This window comes from Portunus trituberculatus, chromosome 42, assembly GCF_017591435.1.
Source record: "Portunus trituberculatus isolate SZX2019 chromosome 42, ASM1759143v1, whole genome shotgun sequence".
Classification (NCBI taxonomy): domain Eukaryota; kingdom Metazoa; phylum Arthropoda; class Malacostraca; order Decapoda; family Portunidae; genus Portunus; species Portunus trituberculatus.
In genome coordinates this window covers 7614438-7639714 of record NC_059296.1, presented here as the reverse complement: position 1 = coordinate 7639714, position 25277 = coordinate 7614438, and the positions used below count along the sequence as shown (strand labels likewise).

The 25277-nt window shown below is 38.1% G+C and overlaps 1 protein-coding gene across 5 annotated transcripts in view; it reads left to right on the top strand.

Annotated features, from left to right (window-relative positions):
• The window catches only part of LOC123517495 (tetratricopeptide repeat protein 7B-like), a 77308-nt gene that overhangs the window by 8888 nt on the left and 43143 nt on the right, over positions 1–25277 (top strand). Inside the window, exons 3-16 of one of the 5 annotated variants that reach the window (XM_045277607.1) lie at positions 281–443; positions 894–923; positions 3991–4179; positions 6100–6232; positions 6568–6686; positions 7070–7199; positions 7323–7470; positions 8452–8640; positions 9891–10069; positions 10386–10578; positions 10945–11182; positions 11538–11871; positions 11997–12078; positions 20211–20315. In XM_045277607.1, the coding sequence (XP_045133542.1) occupies positions 281–443; positions 894–923; positions 3991–4179; positions 6100–6232; positions 6568–6686; positions 7070–7199; positions 7323–7470; positions 8452–8640; positions 9891–10069; positions 10386–10578; positions 10945–11182; positions 11538–11871; positions 11997–12078; positions 20211–20315 (2232 nt within the window). Of the gene's footprint in view, positions 1–274; positions 444–893; positions 924–3990; positions 4180–6099; positions 6233–6567; positions 6687–7069; positions 7200–7322; positions 7471–8451; positions 8641–9890; positions 10070–10385; positions 10579–10944; positions 11183–11537; positions 11872–11996; positions 12079–20210; positions 20316–25277 lie in introns of all 5 variants that reach the window. The other 4 variants (XM_045277606.1, XM_045277609.1, XM_045277608.1 and 1 more) reach the window with 4 other exon arrangements.

Sequence of the window (25277 nt, the reverse complement as noted above, 5' to 3'; positions counted from 1 at the left end):
ATATATATATATATATATATATATATATATATATATATATATATATATATATATATATATATATATATATATATATATACACACACACACACATATATATACACACACACATACACACATACATATATCTGATTATTAGACACAATGAGTGTAATTATTCGTTTTCTTTCCTTGTTATTAAGATCAATGACACCTTAATGTTACTGGAGATTAATTTGCCTGAACAAGACACTAATAGAGCTATTTTGTGATAAGATTTTTTGTGTTCCTGTAGCTTGAGGTCTCCCTGGATGCTCTACTGCTTCTGTCCAAGCTGGAATATGCTATGGGAGATTATGAAGGGGCTCTAGGCCGCCTCTCAGAGGCAGGTCTTGACCAACTCACCGAGAAGAGCCTGCCCACTCGCTCTCTTAGGATTGTTGCAGAGTCCTATGCCATAAAGGGTGAGAAAGTATATTCTACCATACAGTAACTTTTGATAATTCTCTATTCAAAATTAGAAACATAATTATCTTATGATTAATAATGATATTGAATTTGAGTATACATTTTGTACATGGGTTTATTTACTCTTACTTTATACATCTCAGGTGTAATGAACAATTTGGTGTATTTTGTTGTCTATTTCTCTTTTTTCATGTATATGTTGATGGACAGTATTTAGAGCTGGACTTCTTATACTGTATCTTTGGTGTGTAACGCTCCAAGTTTTAAGGCATATAACTTAAGCAAAAAAAAAAATTGCGTCATAAGAATTGTCTTTTAGAATATTAAGTATTATGTAGAGCTTGTTTTTGTGTGTACCATAATATGAGATACATTTGTATGTGTAAGAAATTTGAGACAAATCCTTATTGTTGTATCCCCTCATTCTTGATATGTAATTTCTTCAGGACTATGCTCAGCGCTTCATCCCAGAAACAGCAAGTATTGTTTTGGTAGAAATAAACCTACAATAGCTAACAGTCAGGGGTTGTTCTTCATTAATTATGATGTTTTGATAGTGTGTGTGACAATTACAAGGACAGATGCTTAATAGATAACTCACTCTTAGGACTCCATTGCTTCATTGTCTGTTACTTGTACACCAACACCAGCCACGTAGGTTGTTGAGAAGTGATGTAGCGCAAGGTGCTGCATTGAAAGTTTACTTGCATAAAATTGAGTGCATAGACAAAGTTGTTATATTTTTAGAAAGCATGTGTGAAAGGTTACATCGATGGAAATTCAAATATGTTATGAAGCCTTCAGTGATATACTGTTTGCATGTTAAATGCTGAGTGGATTACTAAGTGGATTTTTTTTTTTCTTTTCTTTTTTCTTTTTTCCAGTTGCATGTACAGGCTTCCCATTATTCATGAATAAGTGATGAAAAAATGAGAAGTTTTAAGAACTGCTTATCACTATTCTGTCTCACAAGACTTCATTACAATTGGCTAAAACACATTCTTGTGAACACAAATCATGTCTGGAATAATATGAAACATAGATACTGTATCCAATGCAGAAGGGAGCATGACAATACAGTCTTTATAATGTACAACTCCAATAATACGCAGATATTTTAATCTATATTCAATACTTTAAAGAACCCAAACTAACATAATGAATTCACAACTCGTGCAAGCACTAGAATTTTAATGAAAATTTATCTGGAAGAAAGTACCAAAATATGCAAAACTAATTCACCAATAATCTGAGCTGTTGCTCACCTATCTACTGTCTATCCCTTCCTCCCTTTGTTCCTTTCCTCTCCCTTCTTTTGATTTTTCTCAGCTCTCACCATGTCATCTTCTCTCCCTTCAGTCCTAGATAAGGGACAACTGACTGATACTTCATTCCCTTCCTCTTCCATCATTCATTTTGTGTTATTTTGTTTTATCCTTTCTCATTAATTTTCTCCAGAATATGAGTGAAGATGTAAATAAGGGAGAATCTGAACTTTTAAGAAACAATAATGATATATTTTTTCTTTTTTTTAATCTCATACTTTGAATGTCAAAAGGTTTATCAGTATATGAATTATATGTATGGTAGAGATCATGAATTAAATAAGGAACAGTTAGAGAAGAAATATGTAAGATGGATATTTATAGAACAAATAAGAATATTAGTGTCTGACAGAGATGTGTGTATGATAATTGTTAAGGCCTGAACATTGATGCAACCTCAAGGACCTCAGTGGGATGTTCTCCTGCTGTACATTTGGTCCAGTCATCTGATCAAGTCAGATATAGGAATGAGGATGTGTCTTTTGCAGTTCTACTGCTGGACTTTGATGCATTACATCTTGCCTTTGTATAGTGTGATGGATAGGGATCACTTTTATCTCCTCTAGAGGTCTAAAGGTACATATGTGTATGCATGTGGGCACCTTTATTAGGTGGTATATTAATATAGAAAAATGTAACTGAGTTTTTTTTCAAGTATGTATTCATATTTCAGCTGGTACATGTAAACTGTATTTATTTTCAAGGTCTGTTAAATCATGCATTTGAAATGAATATTTCTCCATCCTAGCAATCCAGTTCTGTTTGAAATCTGATTTGGTTTTAACTTCAACCTTTAAAAATTTTTCATGTATAGTTGATTAGGCCTACTATGTCATAATCATTGATCACATAGCAAAGAAAGACGATGTGTCATGCTGATGTGTTTTTTATTTGTAGTATTAGAATTACTTACATTCCAATTGTACTGTGGGAAAAAAAAAAAAAAAAAAAAAAATATATATATATATATATATATATATATATATATATATATATATATATATATATATATATATATATATATATATATATAAATGTGGTGTTTAATCATTAGTTTGGAGGTAGGGAGCCTAGGCCTGAAATATAATTTAAGTAGTCTTCATTTTCTTGTTAAATATATATATAGAAGAATGAAGAATGGTATTTCCACAAGATGTGAATATTCATAACATACAGTATTTGATAGTTGTTGATAGGACATGATTAAATAGCTCTACCATTCTCTCTCTCTCTCTCTCTCTCTCTCTCTCTCTCTCTCTCTCTCTCTCTCTCTCTCTCTCTCTCTCTCTCTCTCTCTCTCTCTCTCTCAGTGAAAATCAACTTACAGTTAGCATTAATGACACTGAATTTTCCTTCTTTTATTTCTAAATAGACTCATAAGAGGCTCCTTATAATTGTTTTTGGCTTTGTAGCATGTATAAAAGACAACAACAACTTGCATATTTTATTGATACAGTATGGCAAAAAAAGAAAAAGAAGCAATTTGAATTGTTACATCACAGATTACTGTGATTGAAATACCATGTTACGTTAGATATTTGGTATTCAGGCACCTGGACAATGAAGACATTTTAAGTGGTAACTGAACAGGAATATTCTTTTCTCTTCATAAAACTGCACTACAGTACTACTTTGAAAGCAGCTTTCGTAAAGCACAGTAACACTGCATGTTTGTTTTACTTGAATATTTTGCACTTTGCATGTCTTAGATTTAATTTGGCCATGTTTATGTTATGCTATAATTATTATAAATTTTATAATTTAGACATCCATTTTGTCAAAATCCAATGCTGAAACCTGATTTGTTTCTCAGCATCGCTATCTCATTTGTCACATTGCACACTGACTTACAAACTTTATTAAAGTTAAAACCAGCTATTAAAGCCACATATTGCATGATGTGAAGCTCCTACAGATAAAATATTAATAATGTGCATAAACTTCATAATACTAAGCATTACCATATGCAGTTTCTTCACATAACAAAATAGTGCATCATAAATAAATTGTCACCTGAAAGCTTGCTTTTCAAATAAGCATGACATTCATTCAATCAACCAAAAGCATTTGAAGCACTCTCGCTTGCTTCAAGTAAAATAGTACATTTCAGCATTATAATTCAGTGAACACTTAAGCATTTTGCATGTTTTCAATAGATTGCATACATTTTTTTTAATCATAGAGTGTATTATAATGTAATGACTGTTATTTCCTTCAGGCCTGTGCTCAGAACGTGTTCCTCTGCCTAACAACAGCAAATATCAGAGAGCTGAGAAGAATGAGAAAATGATTCGATGTTTTGAGTTGGCTGGTGACCTGACTTTGCTGTACCTGCAGGAACAGGATAAATTAACCTCCACTCCCTCAACTCACTCACTCCAGTCCCTTCCTGCCAGTAACACAACAGGTAATAGATAACTATAGTAAGCCCCTGCACTTGGCGAATCTCAGCTTGGCGAAATTCACTTTTGGCTGTAGGGTGGCCATGGACCACTGAGTGCATGCTTGGCGATTTCAATTCAAACTTGGTGGTCCCCTGGTGGCCGCGCGGCAAACCACATGGCTCCCTAGTGATGTCAGACCTCTCTCTAAACCTATCAGAATGCAGTGTGAGAGTCCCCTTCATTCATTTTGTTTGTGCTACCCTCTGTTCTGCTAGCATGGGAACGAATTCTGGCGATTTAACGCCAACATGACCTCTACCAGCGCAACAGGTGGTACCGGAGGGGGTAAGGACAATGGTGGTGGCGGCAAGGATGAAAGTGGGCGAGGGAAACGGGTGGAAGAATGGGAGTTACAGCCTTTATATCATGTCTTATTAGCTTTATTTATTGTTTATTGGTCTGTTTTGTACAAGTGTTCTAATATGTGAAGGCAAAAGATTTTATTTCATCTCAAAAGATGGTATTTTAGGGGTCAGAAGAGGGACTTTGGCAATGACCAAAGACTGATTGAGGCAATTTTTAGGCAATTTATATGGTATAAACAACTCTTGTTTGGCGAAATTTGCATTTGGCGATAGTTTCGCCAGGTGTAGGGGCTTACTGTATATGCATTGTAGTTTAATTCATACATTGTTGGATTGTGTCACAGATAGGATCTTGTCAGGTTGCATTTTTCATATATTTTTTATTTACCCAGTAAAATTAGTAAAAAATAACAAATAATTTAATATAGTATATATATATATATATATATATATATATATATATATATATATATATATATATATATATATATATATATATATATATATATACACCTTACCCTCTGTTATCACGTGAAATTGGTGCCTAAAAAAACGCGCAAAAGCGGAAAACACGATAACAGAAGTGAAGAATAAATAGGAAATAAATAAATTGGTGCCTCAACCCAAAAAATATCCTAAAATATTTTCCTGTTACCCTAAGTTTACTGCTATTAATACTGGAGTAACTTATTAACATTTGACAATCTAAAATGAATGAAAACCAGCTCTGAACAACAGAATACCACATGTGAGACTGAGGGGTGGTGGTGGTGAGCAGAGTGACTGGAACCAATCAGTTCCCTTATTCAAATCACGTGACATAAATACACAGCAATGATTGGCTGCTGGCTCCTCCACCTCATGATCATCATCTTTCTCCCCCTCAACCTCTTCCTCTTCCACCTTCCCCTGTCTAAACATTAGTCAGTGTGGTTGGGATATGGGTACTACCACAGTGTAATGATTACACTGTGGGTACTACTACTACTACTACTACTACGGGTGTGCGATAATGATTTTCCAGATGTGCAAAAACTGAATTTTGCAGATTTTCATAAGTGCACGATAATGCCTAAACTCGGTAGTGGAAGGGCGTGATAACAGAGAGTTAGGTGTGTGTGTGTATATATATATATATATATATGGTTATTATTCCCTTTGGATTTTATTCCTTCATGGAGCTCACAATATTGGCTAAAGATACAAAGTCTTATTTGGGTTTTTTTTAAAGCTTTTATTCTTACCTTTACATCAACCTTCTGCAACCCTATAGTTTGTGTAATAATTAAGTACTTCCTTACATTACAAATTTTCTATTATTTTTTAGCAAATTTCCTTTTGACAGAAAGAATGGAAGTCTTTCTTAACCCCATACAGGCAGGATTTAGTTCTTCTCTGCTCTTGTCTCATAGGGAGGAAAATCTTGATGATACTCATTCTTTTGCTCTTTCCTCGTTAAGTTGCTACTTGTTACCAACAGGGAATAATGCAAATGCATGTCTTGTAAAACCTTTTATGATTCATGTATATGAATATGAAAATGAAACTTGAAACAGTGAGGTAGTCTTTCGTTTTTAGGATCTACCTCTCCTCTACCTCCCAATGGCCTGGAGAACAAAAAGATTGGCGTTATTCTTGAGACTGCTCTCCAGCGTGCCCCTATCCTGTACATGAAGGCAGGACAGCTGGATAAAGCTATCACCAGATACAGGTAATGATCATTGGTTTCTATTATATTTCCTTTCTTTCAAACAAAATGTAATGAATGACATTGATAGTATTACTATTTTGCTGTAGTGTGGTTTTTGGTATCATTTATTATCATTAGTAACATTGTATAAATAAAGGCATATATGTCAGCCATTCAATTCACAAATTGAACTGGGAAAAGAATCAGGTAAACCACAACATTAAATCCCACACTCTACAGATGCAGCAACCTAAAGGTAAGTATAATTTAATCCTCTACATATATTTCTTACTTCTTTCATTATAAGTCTCACCTTTTACTGATTTGCATCCGTTACATTCTAACATGACTTTCAGGAGCATGCTATGTGCTGTCGAATCAACAGCCACCCAACATCTAAGGCTGACTTTGGCCCGGCAACTGGCTGAGGTCCTGTTGAGGGGTTGTTCTGAGCATGCCTACAAGGCACCTACAGGTAAAAGGATGAAACTCATGGGTTATGTCAATATACAGTAGGATACCAAGCAGCATGAAATCTATTTGTATGATTGACTAACAGCATTAGCTGCAAAATATTCATAGAAAAATATGCCTGAGTACAAGAGGGAATTCATGCTTAGCAGCTCAAGTAGTCTAAGGAAATCTCTTTAAGCTTGAAATTCACTGGGCAGAGAATGTCTTTGGAGGAAAAGATAGGTTGTAGACACAAAGAAGTTTGCTGTTTTCCTCCTTTCAAAATATGGATGATTAGCATTACTAGGTTACCAGAACTCTGTTCACCTGCAAGAAAAGGCTTATTCTTTCTTTTTTAAACATACCAACTATTTATTTACATTTTATATTCCTTTTACTTTTCAGAGGAAAAGAGCAAAAGCAGTTCCAGCATCAAGTCTGGGGAAAGCCCATGGAAGCCCCTCAACTATTCTGGAACTAACCTGTTTATACCAAAAAACATCAATGAAGAGATAATTCTGCTTCTCCTCATTAGGTTAGAAGTTTTTTTCTTCTTTCTTTTTTATTGTCTTTTTTTTTTTTTTTTTTTTCATGGCATTATCTTTTTCTTGGTTTTATTACTAGGCTATCCTCAGTGACATCATCTATTTTCATATAGTGAGGCCATGGCAGTAAGAGAAGCAGTCCTCAGTCAGTCTCCAGAGTTCAAGAATGCCAGAGTTCATGCCTTTGACAATGCTACCGCTGTCTATGACCTCCTGTGTATATCTCTGGCCAGAAGAAAGCAATACAGCATTCTTATTGAGGTAATTATTATACAAAAATCTAGGAATTTAATTATTTTAAGTAGTAAACACACTCCCATATATATATAAACACACACACACACACACACTGTAACAATGTTAGGCTTTTAGATTTTATAAGCCCTCAAATATTCTGCCCATTTCTTCCTTACAGCATGCTTCTGAATCAACATCCTCTCATCGTTTGCTCACATCTGTTTTTTTCTAACTCAGTTTTTCCCTTGTTCAGGTAGGTAGTAGTGAGACATGCCTCTATTACCTCTTTTTGCAGAATAAAAAAAGTATGCTAAGATGGTAAGCATTGGATAGTCACTGCATAATTAGCCAGTAGTGCATGCTTCCCAAAAATGTAATAATCTCACCATCCATACTACACTCGACCCTCGAAATAACGGACAAATGCGTGCACGACCCTGTCCGTAGATTGCAAAAGTACGTAAAAAATTGTATAAAATGTACATAAAATACGTAAAATGTTCTAATTTTCATATTAGTTCAAGCTTAGCAGCCACTGGAAGAACCTTTCGATTACGCTTCACTGGTTTAGGAGGCATTTTGGATAGGATAAGCACTCGTGGGAAGGGTACAAATGCATAAAAAAGCCGTGGTAAGCACTGGACAATGTTCGATGTTGGTTGAAAACGCACGGACTGAAGATTAAACGTGGCAGCCAACAGCTGATGACGCGACCGACCCACCACCTACCGGACAATAATTTGCCGGGAACAGACAATCGCACGCATTTTAATATTCGTCCGTAGATTAAACCGGACTCCAGAATTTGTCCATAGTTTCCGAAATCCGTTGATGGGAGGTCTGTTGTTTCAAGGGGTCGAGTGTATATCATCATATGTGCACACCTTATCATAAAATAATCAATATTGTATGATAGACCTGTGAATGTAATTATTCATCATTCATTGTCTTCCTAATCTATATTCCATTATAGCAACTTTTTGTGTTTTCTTCATATTTTATTAGGTTTTTGAGCGAGCCATGAAATTCTCTCATGAGGAGAGTCATGTGTGGCAACAGTTTGGATTGGCACTTGCATGTGGCCGTAAGGACACCCGGGCCTTATTGGTGCTGCAGGAGGTGCACCGCCTGCTGCCCAACGAGCCTCATTATTGCTTGCTGGCTGCCAGAGTGGCCTTCCAACAGCTAGGAAAGGTGAGATTCTTTATGCCTTTTGTATCACATCCAACTCGTTTCCATTTCCAAACTGAGAATTTCCTAAAAGCCAGAGAGAAAAACTTTTGAAATATCTATAAAAAAAAAAACACACACACACACACGCCCGGTAGCTCAGTGGTTAGAGCGCTGGCTTCACAAGCCAGAGGACCGGAGTTCGATTCCCCGGCCGGGTGGAGATATTTGGGTGTGTCTCCTTTCACATGTAGCCCCTGTTCACCTAGCAGTGAGTAGTTACGGGATGTAAATCGAGGAGTTGTGACCTTGTTGTTCCGGTGTGTGGTGTGTGCCTGGTCTCAGGGCTATCCGAAGATCGGAAATAATGAGCTCTGAGCTCGTTCCATAGGGTAACGTCTGGCTGTCTCGTCAGAGACTGCAGCAGATCAAACAGTGAAACAGTGAAACACACACACACAGAATTTGAAGGGATGACATATGAGGAGAGACTAAAGGCTATGGATCTAACAACCCTGGAACAAAGAAGGGAGAGAGGAGACCTGATACAAGTTTATAAATTGATCAACGGAATGGACTAAGTGGATAATGAGAAACTGATCCTGAGAGAAGAATATGACATCCGAAGCACAAGATCGCATAGTAAAAAGCTGAGGAAAGGAAGATGTCTGAGAGATATTAAAAAATATAGTTTCCCGCAGAGATGTATTGAGATGTGGAACAGTTTAAATGAAGAAGTAGTGTCTGCAACGAGTGTGCATACTTTTAAAGTAAGATTGGATAAGTGTAGATATGGAGATGGGGCCACACGAGTATAAAGCCCAGGCCCTGTAAAACTACAACTAGGTAAATACACACACACACACACACACACACACACACACACACACACACACACACACACACACACACACACACACACACACACACACTCTCACTCTCTCTCTCTCTCTCTCTCTCTCTCTCTCTCTCTCTCTCTCTCTCTCTCTCTCTCTCTCTCTCTCTCTCTCTCTCTCACCACATCACTGCAGAATAGTCTTCTTTACTTTCTCTGTAAACATTCCCCCCCTTCTCTTTATATTCATTTATAGTGATCCACATTCACACACTTTTCCTCCTCCATATGTTTACTTATTACTCATTTCAGAGGCAGCAAAATCTTCAAGGCACTTTTCACACTTTTGCCAGTGTGTGAACCTTAGGATATATAAGAAACCTTTTTACCTTTCTCTCATACCATTGTATTGTTTGAATGTAATCCAATTGCTTTACAGATTGAGGAAGGATTGGAGTGGGTTGAGAAGGCTCTCAAATGTGTAGATGAGAGAATGAGTGTTCTATCTGCCCGCTGCCATCTCTACAATGGTCTTGGGCACACTCTGATGACATATCAAACACATCGCCACTCAAATTCCCAGTCACTCAGAACAAAGTCCCTGGAGTCTTTCCTAAGGTAATGAAATTAAGTTTTTTTTATTAAAAAATGGTTTGTCTGCATCCCATTTTAATCAAATTACAAAATCTTATTTCCTCAACATAAATATTCCTTGATATTCTCTTGGTGTATTTGTGGATTATGGATTATAGTAGAAAAGAGAAGTCTTGCATTTATCCCATGTCTATCAGAAATTTTAAATATACACCTTCCTATTGCAAGATTAATTTATTATAAAGTACAGTACCAGCCAGGGTACTTACAAGAAATCTTAGATTTGCATAGGTAACAAATAATGTGCACATTATCACACTATAACTTATTTTCCTTGTAGAGCTCAACAATTAGATCCCAGTGACCACCTGGCAGAGTATTACCTGGCCTTCCATTACGCTCAAGAGTATCATGTAGTAGAGGCCACACACCACGTCAAACAGGCTCTCTTCCTCCGCTCAGAACATCTCCACTCACTTCATCTTCTCATCCTTTTACTTTCCACCAAGAAAGAATATGAACATGCCTTAGAGGTGAGGAATCATTTCTAGAGTACGTAGCAACATCAAAAAGATAGATAATGTTTTAATCATTGTGTATACTAGTCAATTGCAATTACTGAACGTTGATTTATGAATTTTCAAAATTAATGAAGTAATTTTATCTTTTACTCCTACTTAGAAATATTGTAACTCACTAACAGGAATCTGAATTTTTTTTTTAAGTTTTGAAGTTACATTAAAGAGAAGAATTCAAGGCCTATATTTTGTTTGTATTTTTATTTGTTTCTTAGATATTTTTGAGAAGGTTACTCATTTGCAAAATTAAGATTAAGATCATAATTTCCACATTAGTTTGTATATTAATTTCTTTCCTATGAAACTTCTTTTCCATGGCAGCTTGCAGAGGCAGCTTTGGCAGAATACCCTGAGAATCTGCACTTAATGTATGTGCGGGCCAGCTTGGAGGAAGTGGTGTATGGTGGAGAGGTGGCCTTGCACACTGCCCGCCAAATGTTCACACTGTGGCAGAAACTGTATAAGGAACAGTTGATGACTGATATAAGTGATGTTCAGTCACAGCACCATGCAAACCATGACACACACAGCATGTTCAACATGTCAGATAAAGACACAGGTATGATTTACACCAGTAGTCTCTTTCTTCAGCACCTCCCCCCACCCCTTTGTACATATGCACCATTATGCTTATAGGATCTATCATAGAGCCAGAGATGTTTGCTGTATTAACATTGTACTAACTGCTTCTATGTGTTGAGTGTATTATATATGTTTTACTGTTGCACCAATGCTGCAAAGTATCATTGTATATACAGTACTCCTAGGCTACTTGTTGTCCACGATGCCTTGTACTGTGCTCTTGTCTCAAGTAATAACTGTTATGTATAACATCTCAGCTCTGTTTGTTCCATAAGTTCTGCTAGGTTGGTAAGCTTGGGAATCAGTTCCTGACCTAAATTTACCCCCCACAGCCCCGCCCCCAGCAGAAAGCACCGCTCCCTCCTCTTCTATGGGACTTGTCTTCTCCGAGGTGGTGTCACTCAACCTTAGGCTTCTCTCTCCTACCATTCCGTTGGACTGTAACCACCCTGACAAAGTAGGACCTAAAACCCCACTTACCCTGGACTCTCCCCCTCACCCCCCTACAGCATCAGTCCATGCAGAGAGTGTGGCAGCCTCCCGTGTCGAGCAAGCACTATCAGAAGTGGCTTCATCTCTCTCCTCCTACCAGCCCAAGCCAGGACCTCACCAAGCTTGGCTTCTACAGATTCAGATATGGCTCCTTACTGCTCAACTTTACATCAAGTAAGTTACCAATGATGCAAGACTAGAGGTTTTTTTAAGTTATTTTTGCCAAAATTTTATTTAGTTAGCCACTGGAAATGCTTTATAATTTTCATTTTGTGCAAGGAATTTTTCATACACCTCAGAACTGACCAGTTGGCAGAAGCAGCTCAGTGTCTGCACGAGGCCTCATCCATCTTCCCCATGAGCCACCACATCATATTCATGGTGAGTGAGGACGAGCATGTAAAGAATATGCATGTACACATACATGTATATCATATCTATAAGGTATAGTAGTTAATATTCTGATTACTAGGTCACATTTAATGTAAATACTGACCTTATTCCTCCTACCACACATGCAACCACATCTTTGTACTATGAGATATAAACAACACAGCTGTAATGACATGCAAATTTTTCTTTTATGTTGTACAAATTACTCATTGTAACAGATAACTCAGAATTGTTATTTTTATAATGATCATTATCACAACTTGTCAGCTTTGTTACCATCTCAGTGCAAGCTCAGAGTTCATTATTACCAATCATTGGTGATAATGAATTGTGACCTGACACAACACATACTACTATCCATCTAGTCAGAGGAGACAGTAACTGCCCTGCATGTAAGTGGAAAAATCCCAGAGGTGATCAGACTTGTTGTGTTCAAATTTGTGCCAACTATCTCAGCAGGCTACTCACAATCATACTTCAACTTCCACTGTAATTTCATGTGCAACATTATCAAAGGCTTCCTAAAGAAACAATCTATCCAACATCTCTCTCTTGCAGTATATCTATTACTGTGTGTGTGTGTGTGTGTGTATTTACCTATTTGTATTTACCTATTTGTGTATTACAGGGCCCAAGCTAAGCTCTCTGTGTCCTGTCTCCTTGTCCACTCCTGTCATATCTCTCTTTCATCTGATTGACACATACCGCGTCAACGACATCACTGCTCAGTTTATTCCACTTATCAATACTACGATGCGGGAAACTCTATTTTCTCACATCATTTAGACAGATGTCTTTTATTAATTTTTTTCCATGTCCCCGGAGATGATTACTTGTGGTCACTTTTATCAACTCTCTGTCCAATATGTCAATCTTGTTCACCAATTTATACATAGTTATCATGTCTCCTCTTGTTCTTCTCTCTTCTAATGTGGTCAGCCCCAGTTTCCTCAGTCTTTCCTCATAGTCTAACTCCCTGACTCCTGGTACCATCCTTGTTGCCAGCCTCTGTACCCTTTCCACCTTCTTCACATTTTTCTTCATATGCGGTGACCAGACACAAGCTGCATATTCTAACTGGGGTCTTATTAAGGTACATAATATCTTCTTCATTATTCCTTCATCTAGGTAGTGGAATGCAAGGCCAATATTTTGAAGCATGTTATATGTTTTCCAAAATATCTTGTTAATGTGTTTCTCCGGTGACAAAGTGTTTTGCACGGTTACTCCTAAGTCTTTCTCCTCATTGGTCTCTTTAATTTTCTCATCACCCAGCCTGTAATCCCTGTTTGGTCGGTATCTACTTCTTCCCATTTTCATATCATGGCTCTTGTCTATATTATATTCCATCTGCCACTCTTTACTCCACTCATATATTTTATCAAGATCTTCCTGTAACTTGTTACAATCTTCCACATTCTTTACTCTCCTCATAATTTTAGTATCGTCCGCAAACATGTGTGTGTGTGTGTGTGTGTGTTTAACTAGTTGTATTTACCCAGTTGTATTGTTTAGGGTTTGAGCAGGACTCTTAGTGTCCTGTCTCCATATCTCCATTTATTTATTTTTTTCTTTAAAATTATGCACATTACGTGCTGCAACAACTTCATCATTTAATGCATTCTACTTTTCCACCATTCTGTGTGGAAAACTGTTTTTTCAAATATCCTGCAGACACTGCTTCTTCCTAATCTTCTTTGCATGTCCTCTTGTCCTTTCAGCTTCTGTCACCAGCACCAGGTCTTGCTTGTCTATCTTTTCAATACCATTAACTATTTTATTCAATGTTATTAGGTCTCCTCTTTCTCTTCTGTCTTGTAATGTTGGCAGTCCCATTTCTTTCAGCCTTTCTTCATATGTTAGATCCTTTAGTTCTGGCACCATCTTTGTAGCTGTCCTCTGAATCCATTCTAATCTTTTTATATCCTTTTTCAAGCTCAGCAACCACACCACTGCTGCATATTCCAACTTAGGACGTATCATACTTGTTACAATTTTTTCATCATATCCTTATCCATGTATTGAAATGCCACCCTAATATTAGTTAACATTTTATACCTTGTTCCAAATATTTTACTTATGTGCTTTTCGGGGCTCAGAGTTTTATGTACAACCACTCCCATATCTTTTTCCTATTTAGTCTTCATTATTTGTTCCTTTCTCATCAAATAGTTTCATACTGGTGTTCTCTTACTCTTTCGTAATTCTTTTACATGACATTTCTTGGCATTGAATTCTAACTTCCACTTCTTACTCCACTCATAAATTTTGTCTATATCTTCCTGCAGCAGCAAACAGTCTTCTTAGGTCTTAATTACTCTTAATTTTGCATCATCAGCAAACAATTTAATATAACTGGTCACTCCATACTGTATGTCGTCTACATACGAGTATACCTAGAACATAATAGGGGCTAACACTGACCCCTGTGGCACTCCTCATGTTACTTTACTCCAGGATAAGTATGTATCTCTGATCACAGTTCTCATCTCCCTATCCCTCAAGTAATCCCTTATCCAATCTGATATTTTTCTTCTCAGTCCTATGTTCTCCAATTTCCAAAGTAGTCTGCTATGTGGGACTTTTATCAAAAGCCTTATATATATATATTTTTTTTTTTTCCTTCCTTTTTTTATGTCCAGGTATACTGTGTCCACCCTTCCATCTCTGCTCTCCAGTCCTTCTACTAACCTTGAGTAGAAACTTTGTAAATTTGACACACATGACCTTCCTGTCCTGAACCCAAATTGTCTGTTCGATATAACTTCTTTTTCTTCTAGATATTTAACCCATTTTTCTTTGATAACAATCTCACATATCTTGCCCACAACATTTGTAAGTAATTTAATGGCTCAGGTGACTTTCCTCCTTTGAATATTGGGATTATCTTATCTCTCTTCCATTCCAGTGGTACTCTCCCCTTCCTTTAATGAGCTGGTAACCATTTCCCAAATTGGTTCTAACAATTGATCTTTGCATTCCTTTACTGCCCAGCCTGACACACCATCTAGTCTCACCGCTTTTCTGACATCCAAATTTTCTAGTAGTTTTCCTATTTCTTGTTTGTGCACTATGATTTCGTGCAATCCTGTACAATGCAATGTCCTGTTTGGTTCTGTAAAATCCTCTTCTTCAGTGAAAACAGTCTTGAAGCTCTCATTCATTATTTCACTCATTTCCTCTGCTGTTTGGTATGTCTTCCCTCCTTTAACTATTTTTTCTATTGTTTCCTTATTCTTCATCTTACCATTTATATACTTGTAGAAAAGCTTGGGTTCATCTTCACTTTTCTGCACCACATCTTTCTCAAAGTTTCTATTTTCCTCTCTTCGTACTCTAACATTTTCATTTCTAGCGTCCTTATACTGCTGTCTGTTGCTTTCATTTCTCTGCTTTTTGAGTTTCTTTCAAGCTTTATCTTTTTTCTCTTAGCTTCTATACATCTGCCATTGTACCAGGCATGTATACTCTTCTTTACTCTATAGATTGGTACGTATTTCCTCATTCCCTCGTTGTACTTCTGTAGGAATAATTCATATTTCCCCTGTAATGTCTTGCCGTTCATAATGTTCCTCCATTCTATGCCACCAAATATTGTCTTAACTTTTCAAAATTTCCTCTTGCATAATTCAATTTTTCTTTTTTGTAGTCCTCCCTGTATCTTAGCACATCCCATTCCTGTATTTCTAATTCTAATGTTACATGGGCACTTCTTCCCATTGGACTTTGATATTGAATGATAGGAGGGGGCTCTGGCTTCTTTGTGAATATTAGGTCAAGCAATGATTGTTCTTCTTTACCTCTATATTGTGTTGATTCTTCCACCTATTGATCCAGTGTATTCACCATAGTTAACCATAATATCTCCTCACTCCACAATCCAGCATTACCCATTACTTCCATCTCTCTCCAGTTTACTCTTTCCCAATGAAGTCTCCTACTAATAGTATTTTTCCATCTCTTCTTATCATATTATCCAAGCACTTAATCACCTCTCCTTACATTTCCTTATCTTCTGTTCTCCATGTATTGGTTTTTGGTGGTACATACATGACTATCATTCTTCTTTTTTTCATTTTTTCTTTTCTGATTGTTATTCCCATTACTTGTGCCATATTATCTCCATAGTGCACTTCCTCCACACATATATCATCATGAACCATTATTAGCACTCCATCTCCCCTTTTCCCTTTCGGGCTCTTCTCCAACTTTTATATCTCTCTTCTTTAAAGCTAACATGTACCTCCTCCTTTAGCTTCTACTATGCACATTACATCCAGTCATTTCTTCTTCAAAGAGTCTTTAACCTCCAACACTTTATATGTCACAATTAATTTCTTGCCTCTCTCTCCACTTTTATTTCTTCCATTACCTCCTCTTTTTCCCAAAGATACCACTTCCTCAGTCTCATATCTAGAACCCTCCTGTAGAATTTCTTCTCAATCTCCATCCTTTTCTCATTTTTTCCTTAGCTTCATTTCTTAGCATTCTCTCCTTTTCTCTCTTCCAAGTTCATATTTCTTTTTATCCATATAGTATCTTTGAATTCAGTATCTCCAGCCAATTTCCCTTTTCTTGCCATTATCTCCTCCACTACCATTTGGGATCTCATTCTCACTTTCAGTGGTCTCTTTCCTTCTTTACTATACCATCCCAGTCTAAGCACCTCCTCCAATTGTTGATCCAACCTCTGTGTGCTGTCCTGAACCAACTTTATAACATCTTTTGCCAACTCTCTTTTCTCTCTCTCTCTCTCTCTCTCTCTCTCTCTCTCTCTCTCTCTCTCTCTCTCTCTCTCTCTCTCTCTCTCTCTCTCTCTCTCTCTCTCTCTCTCTCTCGCAAACTTGTTAGGGTTTTTTTCCCCTTCGGCCCAAAAATTAGGATACATTTCCTCTTGTCCACTGTGTCCCTCACCAAATTCTTCTCCTTAATTACTTGAATTACTGCGTCCTGTGTGTTTTCTTTTATCTGCTGTTTTACTACCTCAGAGAATTTAAGTTTCTCCTCCTCCTGTTCCTTTCTCCAGGCATTTTTTTATTTCCCAACTTGATCTCACCCACTCCCCTTTCCACTTTACCTGGCCTATCCTGAACTTTTTTCTTATATACTCTTTAATGTCACTTCATATTTACCACATGTAGCCATTAATGTACCATTTTGTCTGTTTAACTCCTCCATTTCCTCTTTCATCACCTGGTTCACTTCTCTTACTTTCTCACATTCTCCTATTTACTCCTTTAGTTCACTATTTTCTTTAGTTAACTTGTCTTGTTTTTCCAGAATACTTGAGGTCAGTTCCTTCATGCATCTCAACTCCCTCTCCACATTCAGCATTTTTTTCACATTACCTTTGTCCTCACAAAATCCTGAAAATTCCTTATCAGTGTTTTCTTCTCCCAATTACTTCAAACCAACTGGAGTCTCAATGAATCTTGTCCTCTCTAGATTTGGCGAATATTTTGATAACATGCATCTGGCAGCACCACCTACATCTGCCTCCTTTTTCATTATTTCATTTTGATGGTACCCAAATCTTGCTTATTTTTGGAGACAGGATACATTATGGCCCCATTTCCCCCTTGTAAATAAAGTCTAGGTCCTTGTGCTTCACTACACTTGTTGTTAGAATGTTCCTCTGTGAGCTCCTGGCAACTTAAACCGCTCTCCACTGCTACCTGTGTGTGTTTCACTGTTTGATCTGCTGCAGTCTCTGACGAGACAGCCAGACATTACCCTACGGAACGAGCTCAGAGCTCATTATTTCCGATCTTCGGATAGGCCTGAGACCAGGCACACACCACACACCGGGACAACAAGGTCACAACTTCTCGATTTACATCCCGTACCTACTCACTGCTAGGTGCTAGGTGAACATTTCTTGGCATTGAACTCCAATTTCCACTTCCTGCTCCACTCGTAGATCTTCTTTATATCATCTTGTAACAGAAAACAGTCTTCCTGGGTTTTGATAACTCTTAGTAGCTTTGCATCATCAGCAAATAGATTAATGTAACTGTTTATCCCATTCTGAATGTCTATTACATAAATCTGAAACATAATGGGGCTAACACTGATCCTTGTGGCACTCCGCTTGTTACTTTACTCCAAGATGAGTACGTATCTCTGATCATGGTTCTCATTTCCCTGTCCTTCAAATAATCCCTTGTCCACTCTAACAAAGTTCCTCGCAGTCCTCCTATGTTCTCTAGTTTCCGAAGTAGTTTTCCGTGACGGACTTTATCAAAAGCCGTTTTTATATCCAGGTATACTGTGTCCACTCATCCATCTCTGTTATCCAGTCCTTCTATTACCCTTAAGTAGAAGCTTAATAAATTCAACTCACATGACCATCCTGTCCTGAACCCAAATTGTCTGTCTGTTATGACTTGTTCTTCTTCCAGATGTTTAACCCATTTTCTTTGATAACTATTTCATACAACTTTCCCATAATGCTTATAAGTGACACTGTGTTTGTAATTTTGTAATGTGTGTGTGTGTGTGTGTGTGTGTGTGTGTGTGTGTGTGTGTGTGTGTGTGTGTGTGTGTGTGTGTGTGTGTGTGTGTTACCTAGTTGTATTTACCTAGTTGTATTAACACAGGATTTGAGCGGGGCTCTTAGTGTCCTGTCTCCATGTCTCCATTTATCCAATTTTTCTTTAAAGTTATGCACATTATGTGCTGTAACAACTTCATCACTCAATGCATTCCACTTTTCCATTGTTCTGTGTGGAAAACTGTATTTTCCAATATCCTTCACACACTGCCTCATCTTAATCTTTACATGTCCTCTTGTCCTTCTAGCTTCTTTCACCAGCACCAAGTCTTCCTTGTCTATTTTTTTCAATGCCATTTGCTGTTTTATGCATTGTTATTAGGTCTCCTTGTTCTCTTCTATCTTGTAAGGTTGGTAGTCCCATATCCTTCAGCCTTGCTTCATATGTTAGATCCTTTAGTTCCGGCACCATCATTGTAGCTATCTTCTGAGTCCTTTCTTATCTTCTTATATCTTTTTTAAAGCTTGGTGACCACACCACTGCTGCATATTCCAGCTTAGGATGTATTATGCTTGTAATATTTTTTTTCATCATATCTTTGTCCATGAATTGAAATGCCACTTTAATATTAGTCATCATTTTATATGCCAATCCAAATACATATCTTACTTATGTGTTTTTTGCGGTTTAGATTTTCCTGTATAATCACTCCCAGATCTTTTTCCCTTTTAGTCTTTATTATTTGTTCCTCTCCCATCACATAGTTCCATACTGGTCTTTTCTTACTCTTTCCCAATTCCATCAAGTGACATTTTTTGGCATTGAACTCTAATTTCCACATTTTTTTCTCTTTTTTTTGGTGTGTGTGTGTGTGTGTGTGTGTGTGTGTGTGTGTGTGTGTGTGTGTGTGTGTGTGTGTGGATTCATATTGTTCTAATTTCCTGTATATTTTTTACTTGGATCATTTTTATAATTTATAATATACCAAATTATAAGCCACATTTCTTTTTTACTCTTGTGTTCTCTTGATGCAATGGATGTATATTAACCTATCCTAAATTTTACCATGATAAATTTTAAAAATAAGCAGATATGTTTGCCATTAGCTTGTATTTCTCAAGATAGTTATATGTAAATCCTAGTGGAGAAATAAACATTTTCTTTTAATGAGAAAAAAAAGATGAAGAAAACCAGAAAAAGTGCTGTTTTGGGAATATACATATATGTAAAACTTTAATAACTAAGTTAGATCTGATTAGTAGAAGCATTCCCACCCTGTTTATTATAGTAAAACTATCTGAAATTATGAAAACACATTTTTGTGGTGTTAGAATTCTTTTTTTCAAACAAATCATGAAAAAAAGTGTGGTAATTCCAAGCTAGTGACAGGGTTGATGACAAGTAAGAGGCTTTAATTATTAATGCTGCAAGTTATTTTGACTTTGTCAGAATCCACTGTTAAATCTGTCATTGCTTGAATGTTATAATCTTAAACAGTCATCTCCTGTTATTACATAATCAAAATGGTAATATTGCAGCTTATAAAGTACTAATGAACCATTAGTTAGACTCCATAGATTACCAATATTTGCACAGAATATAATCTTTCTTTGCCTTCCTCTACAGAAGGGATTACTGCATGAAAAGAAAAATGAATTTCATGAAGCTCAGACTTGCTACCAGAACGCCCTTGCCATCAACCCCTACCACCTCAAGAGCCTCAGACACCTGGTGAGTCTGTCTTTCATCCAGGGATTTATTTCTTTTGTAATAACAAAGCTCTCCTCCTCCTCCTCCATTTCTTCCTGAATACCATTCCCTCTTTCTCCTCCCTTCCCTCCCTCCACCCTTTGCATGCCTTTGTACTGACCTGTATACTGACTACCTCAAGAAAAGATTAGAATGCACTGGATAATGGACTAGTAACAGATCACTCTGTGTATAATTCTGACCATTCTTTTTTTGTTTTTCTTAGCAAACATGAATCCATATTCCGCAGTGTCAGTGCATGTTACATTTGTGTGAGTGTGTTTGTGTGTGTGTGTAAATTAAACTCATTCACATTTACTGCAAGAATTTCTGCATCAATATTAGATATATTTACATTAATTGTAGGGATATATGTATGATATGTTGCTATAATGCTGTCCTCTATGTGAGAACATTGGTCCCATTTTCAATCGTGTATAAATTGTGTTAAGGTTTCATAATAACTCTCTCTGAAAGACGGTTAACAGGGCTCTTGGTGACCATGATGGCACGGTGACGCACGCTCGGTTGGCTAGCGTTAGCACATCGGACTTGCTGCCGTCAATGTACAGTACAACCTGGGCCTCAGAAACGTGTTAGTAGGCCTTATCTAAACACGTACATTGTAGTGGCACATAACCCGGCAATCTCTAATCCCAGTGAAATATCCTACACTCGCCACACAACGTACTTCACCCACACCCGCAGTCACGAATAGAGAAAGAAAAGAAAAAAAAAAAAGGAATTCAGAGTTCCATTATCTCCGCTTGATCCTATCTGCTTTCTTTTTTTTTTTCCTTTATCCTTCTTTTCTGACTCGGTATTTCCCCGCCCCGCCCCTCCCTAAGTCACCACACGCACCGCCTCCAGATGGGTGTCGTGTACCGTGGCTGCATTGTCCTGGTGAAATATGCGCGTCGACTGGTGCTCCTTTCGTGCAGAGAGGGTGTGTCATGACGTGCAGGGCGAGGGGAAGGTGGTGGTGGTGGTGGTGGTGCGTAATATGAGCGGTGAGCGGGGGAGTGGGACTAGTGTGTGTGTGTGTGGTAGAGAGAGAGAGAGAGAGAGAGAGAGAGAATTACCACTTTCATTTTCGTTAGCCTCCGTCCCTTACTTTTACATGACCCCCATTATTATTCATGCGCACGTGGGGCAAGTTAACTGTCCTCCTGTCTGACCGCTCCTCCCATTACCCCTCTCCATCCTCCCTCCCTCGACACCTCTTTCCCCTCCCCGGCCCCTCCCCTCCTATCACGCGATCGCATCCCTTCCCTCCCTTCACTGTCCAATTTTTCCTTCTTTGTCTTTATTTTTCTATTTCTCTCTTTCACACTTTTTTTCGTATTATAACACCATCTATGCCTCTTCTTATCCTCACTTTCATTTCTCCTTTTGTCTCCCAAACATTCCCTCCTTTCCTGTCTTTGTTCCTTCCTTTCTATCATGTCCTCGCTGCCCTTCATCCCTTCGTCCTATTCTTAATTTACCCTTCATCCCCCACTCCCTTTCCTTTCCCTCCTCTTCCTTTCGTTCCCTCCATCGTATCTGGTGCATCGTGTTGGAGGAATAATGAGCGGAGGACGGGGCGCTGCGTACACGAGCCTGCCTTGACCTTCTCCTGTAGGGTGGTGGTGGTGGTCCTCGGTCTCCCTAAAATGCATCGTTGAGTTGCTCATAGCACGTGAGTCGACTGTGAATGCAGTGTGTATGTTTGCATATTCGTCCAGCACTCAAGTCTCCCTGCAGGCTGGTAAGATCACGCGGTCAGTGAGTGAGAGAATAGCTACGTACGTACAACATCCTGTCAGTGATGGTTTGTCGGGCATCCCCAGACATGCACGTTTTTAGCTCGAAGTCATGAGTATCTTACCGGAAAGTTCTGAGATAACTTTATAGAAAAATATATATAGTGGAATGCGTAGGGTTGTTTCTTTGCTCTGTATGATTTTGGGGAGATTGACGTGGGAATGATTGTTTATATTATTATTATTATTATTATTATTATTATTATTATTATTATTGTTATTATTATTTTGTTTAATTATACTTTACTTTGTGTGAATCGTGTGTGTGTGTGTTGTGCCTTATCTGGTCCATCCCGTGTGGAATTACCGTCTTGGCATATACTTATGTAGATGTATAGATTATTATTTACATTTCTTTGTTTATTTTCATTAACTCTAATCCATATGGTTACCTTTTGTCATTCACACCATTGAAAAATATTCCTTGCCTGGATATGCAAGACATACTGAAAGAAAACACAAGTTCAGTTTTATCTTAAGCTGATAATATACTGAAAAACATCGCACATCATTGAGAGACTAAGAAAAAAGTGATTATCGGAAACATTGTGTAGCAGTCAAGGAGTTTAAGAGGCTTACAAAGGGTAGAGCCAGGTTAAAAGGACGATAGTGGTGAAGGTGGTGGTGGTGGTTGTGGTGGTTAGACTAATGAGAAGAGCGTTGTAATACTTGTGGCTGTGACAGTGTGAGTGGTAATACCAGTGATAGTGGCGGTTCCGGTGGCAGTGACGGTGACGACAGGAGGTGAATAATTACTGCTCATACGTAGGATGTGTGTGTGTGTGTGTGTGTGTGTGTGTGTGTGTGTGTGTGTGTGTGTGTGTGTGTGTAGGTGGGTGGGTGTTGCTGAGTACGTACTGTACAAACCTTGACACTGCTCTGCTATAAGAAAGTCGGTCGAGGACGGTATAGAAGAAAACAAGTACATAAGTGGAGGGTCGCGTAGTTTTGCATCGCTACAAGGAAGGTCAGAGAGTAAGCGAGGCGAGGCTGGCAGTGATGGAGGTGCCGATAACGTCGTTGGTATTCAAGGCAACAGTGACTGGCAGACCTGACCGCTTCCCCAAGAGTAGCACTACCTGCAATGGTGTGTGTGTGTGTGTGTGTGTGTGTGTGTGTGTGTGTGTGTGTATTGTATCGCATGCCAAGGTGAATGTTAAGCTTGTGCTGGCTCGAAGGAGAAATTAAGGACTGGTTTATTACTTTGGCGGCTTAACCCCTTCATTATTGGGACGCATTTTTACCATGAGTTTTGGGTGTGATTAGACGATTTCACTTACATTAGGAAGGATTAATGAAGGTCGGAAGATTAATGGCCACAGTTTTCACTATTTTAATCCGCCCGACACATGAGTTTCTGAAGCTGTATGAAATCACTAAATAGTAAGCAAATTGAATATGGAAGTGCGTCGTTGCAGTGAAGAAGTTAATTGCTTGGCTTTCCTTCAACGAGTTTTAGTGGAAATTAATGGGTTTTTAGTAATTTAAGATTCAAGGAGAAGAAAACCTTGAGAACGCGACTAATCACTAATAAGAGGCTTGAACACCATCTGCTGGCGGGTCTTGGGTTCATTTACCGGGCAGAGAACAGGCAGGGAGGAGGCGGGAAAGGAAAGTTCAGTCGGTACATGTTCGTACTCAGCATTCTAACTTGTCCGAGTTTTAAATAATCTCATAACTTCCTTGAAGAGTCTTGCGTCGTGCTTCAAGTCTCTTACGCCAAGTAGCAACTTAAAAGCTAAAGTGTTTTGTAGGATTTTGTGAAGTGAGTGTTGGTTCAAGTGTCGGCGTGGAAAAACAAAATATCTCGACCACCTTACATAGAGAGAGAGAGAGAGAGAGTTTATTTCTATTGATGCGGAGTTATGAATTATGTAACTGCTGCCTCCTTTTACAATCTTGATGCGAGATAAAACTTAAATAATTCAATCTATCAACCAGTCCCCGTATACACACATTCATAACCGTCCCATTGATGCACCAACTAATAAAATAAAGCCCCTTGTCCCGAGTCAAGGTAAAGCCCCTTGTCCTGAGTCAAGGTAGGAGCAAGTAAGCCGTGGTGGGAGTCTCAGTAAAGGGTCAGTTATGAAAGCAAGTCATAATCCCCAAGTCTTGAAGCTATAAGTCATCAGATGTAGCTAGAAGATATATCCTTGAGGCAGAAGTGTAGTTTTGGAAGTATAGTGGATGAGTCTGTGTTGTGGGAAATGATGAGTATGCTGCGACGTGGGCTGTAGATTTGTGTGGTACTTGGGCTGTAGATGTGTAGATGTGTGTGGTACTGGGGCGGTAGATGTGTGTGGTACTCGAGCTGTAAATGTGTGTGGTACTTTTATACTGTTGTCTGTTGTAATCCGGATACTGTGTGGTTGTAATATAGTATGTTATGTGGTGTGAGTGTATTGCATGTTGTGATTTATTGCATGTTTTTTTTTTTTTTTTTTTAATGTAAAAGTGGAAAACGGGTCAAGAACAATAGACAGGGTTAAAGAAAAGGCCCACTTAGTTGCCAATTCCCGTGCAGGTCAGAGAGAGTTAACCAAAAGAAATGGGTGGTAAATGTCTTGAAACCCCTTTCTTAAATTAGTTCATGTCATAGGAAGGTGGAAATACAGAAGCAAATAGTTTACCAGAGAAAGGTACAAATGATGTAATGGTCTGCTACGTGGTGTGACTGTATTGCGTGTTGTGATTTATAGAATGTAGCAGAGTATGTTTGCTTGGTGTCTTGTTTTGGTCATGGACAGGATAAGTTTTCATGCTCTCTATGACGTAAAAGTAAAGTACTACCTCTCATGCATCCGCCAAGCACTGGCTGTAACTGGCACAAGCGTGTGATGTGTATTAAAAAACTGTACTAGATGGTTCTGATTCTGGTGATGATGATATGTCGTATTAGAAGCTTGTTTATTGCTGTGTGCTAGACGCCTCCGAAATGTCACACTCCATTAGTATACGTACGTAGATATTACATACTTTCAGGGCACAGAGCTATGTTATTTCTGAAGTGTGTGTGGCTGGAGAGGATGGGTGGAGGGAAGTTGCGAGACACAGGATGTTGCAGTGTGGCAGTGAGTAGGCGGTGTGTCGTTATGCAGTGTTGCTATTATTATAAGAAGATTGTCATGTTTTATTC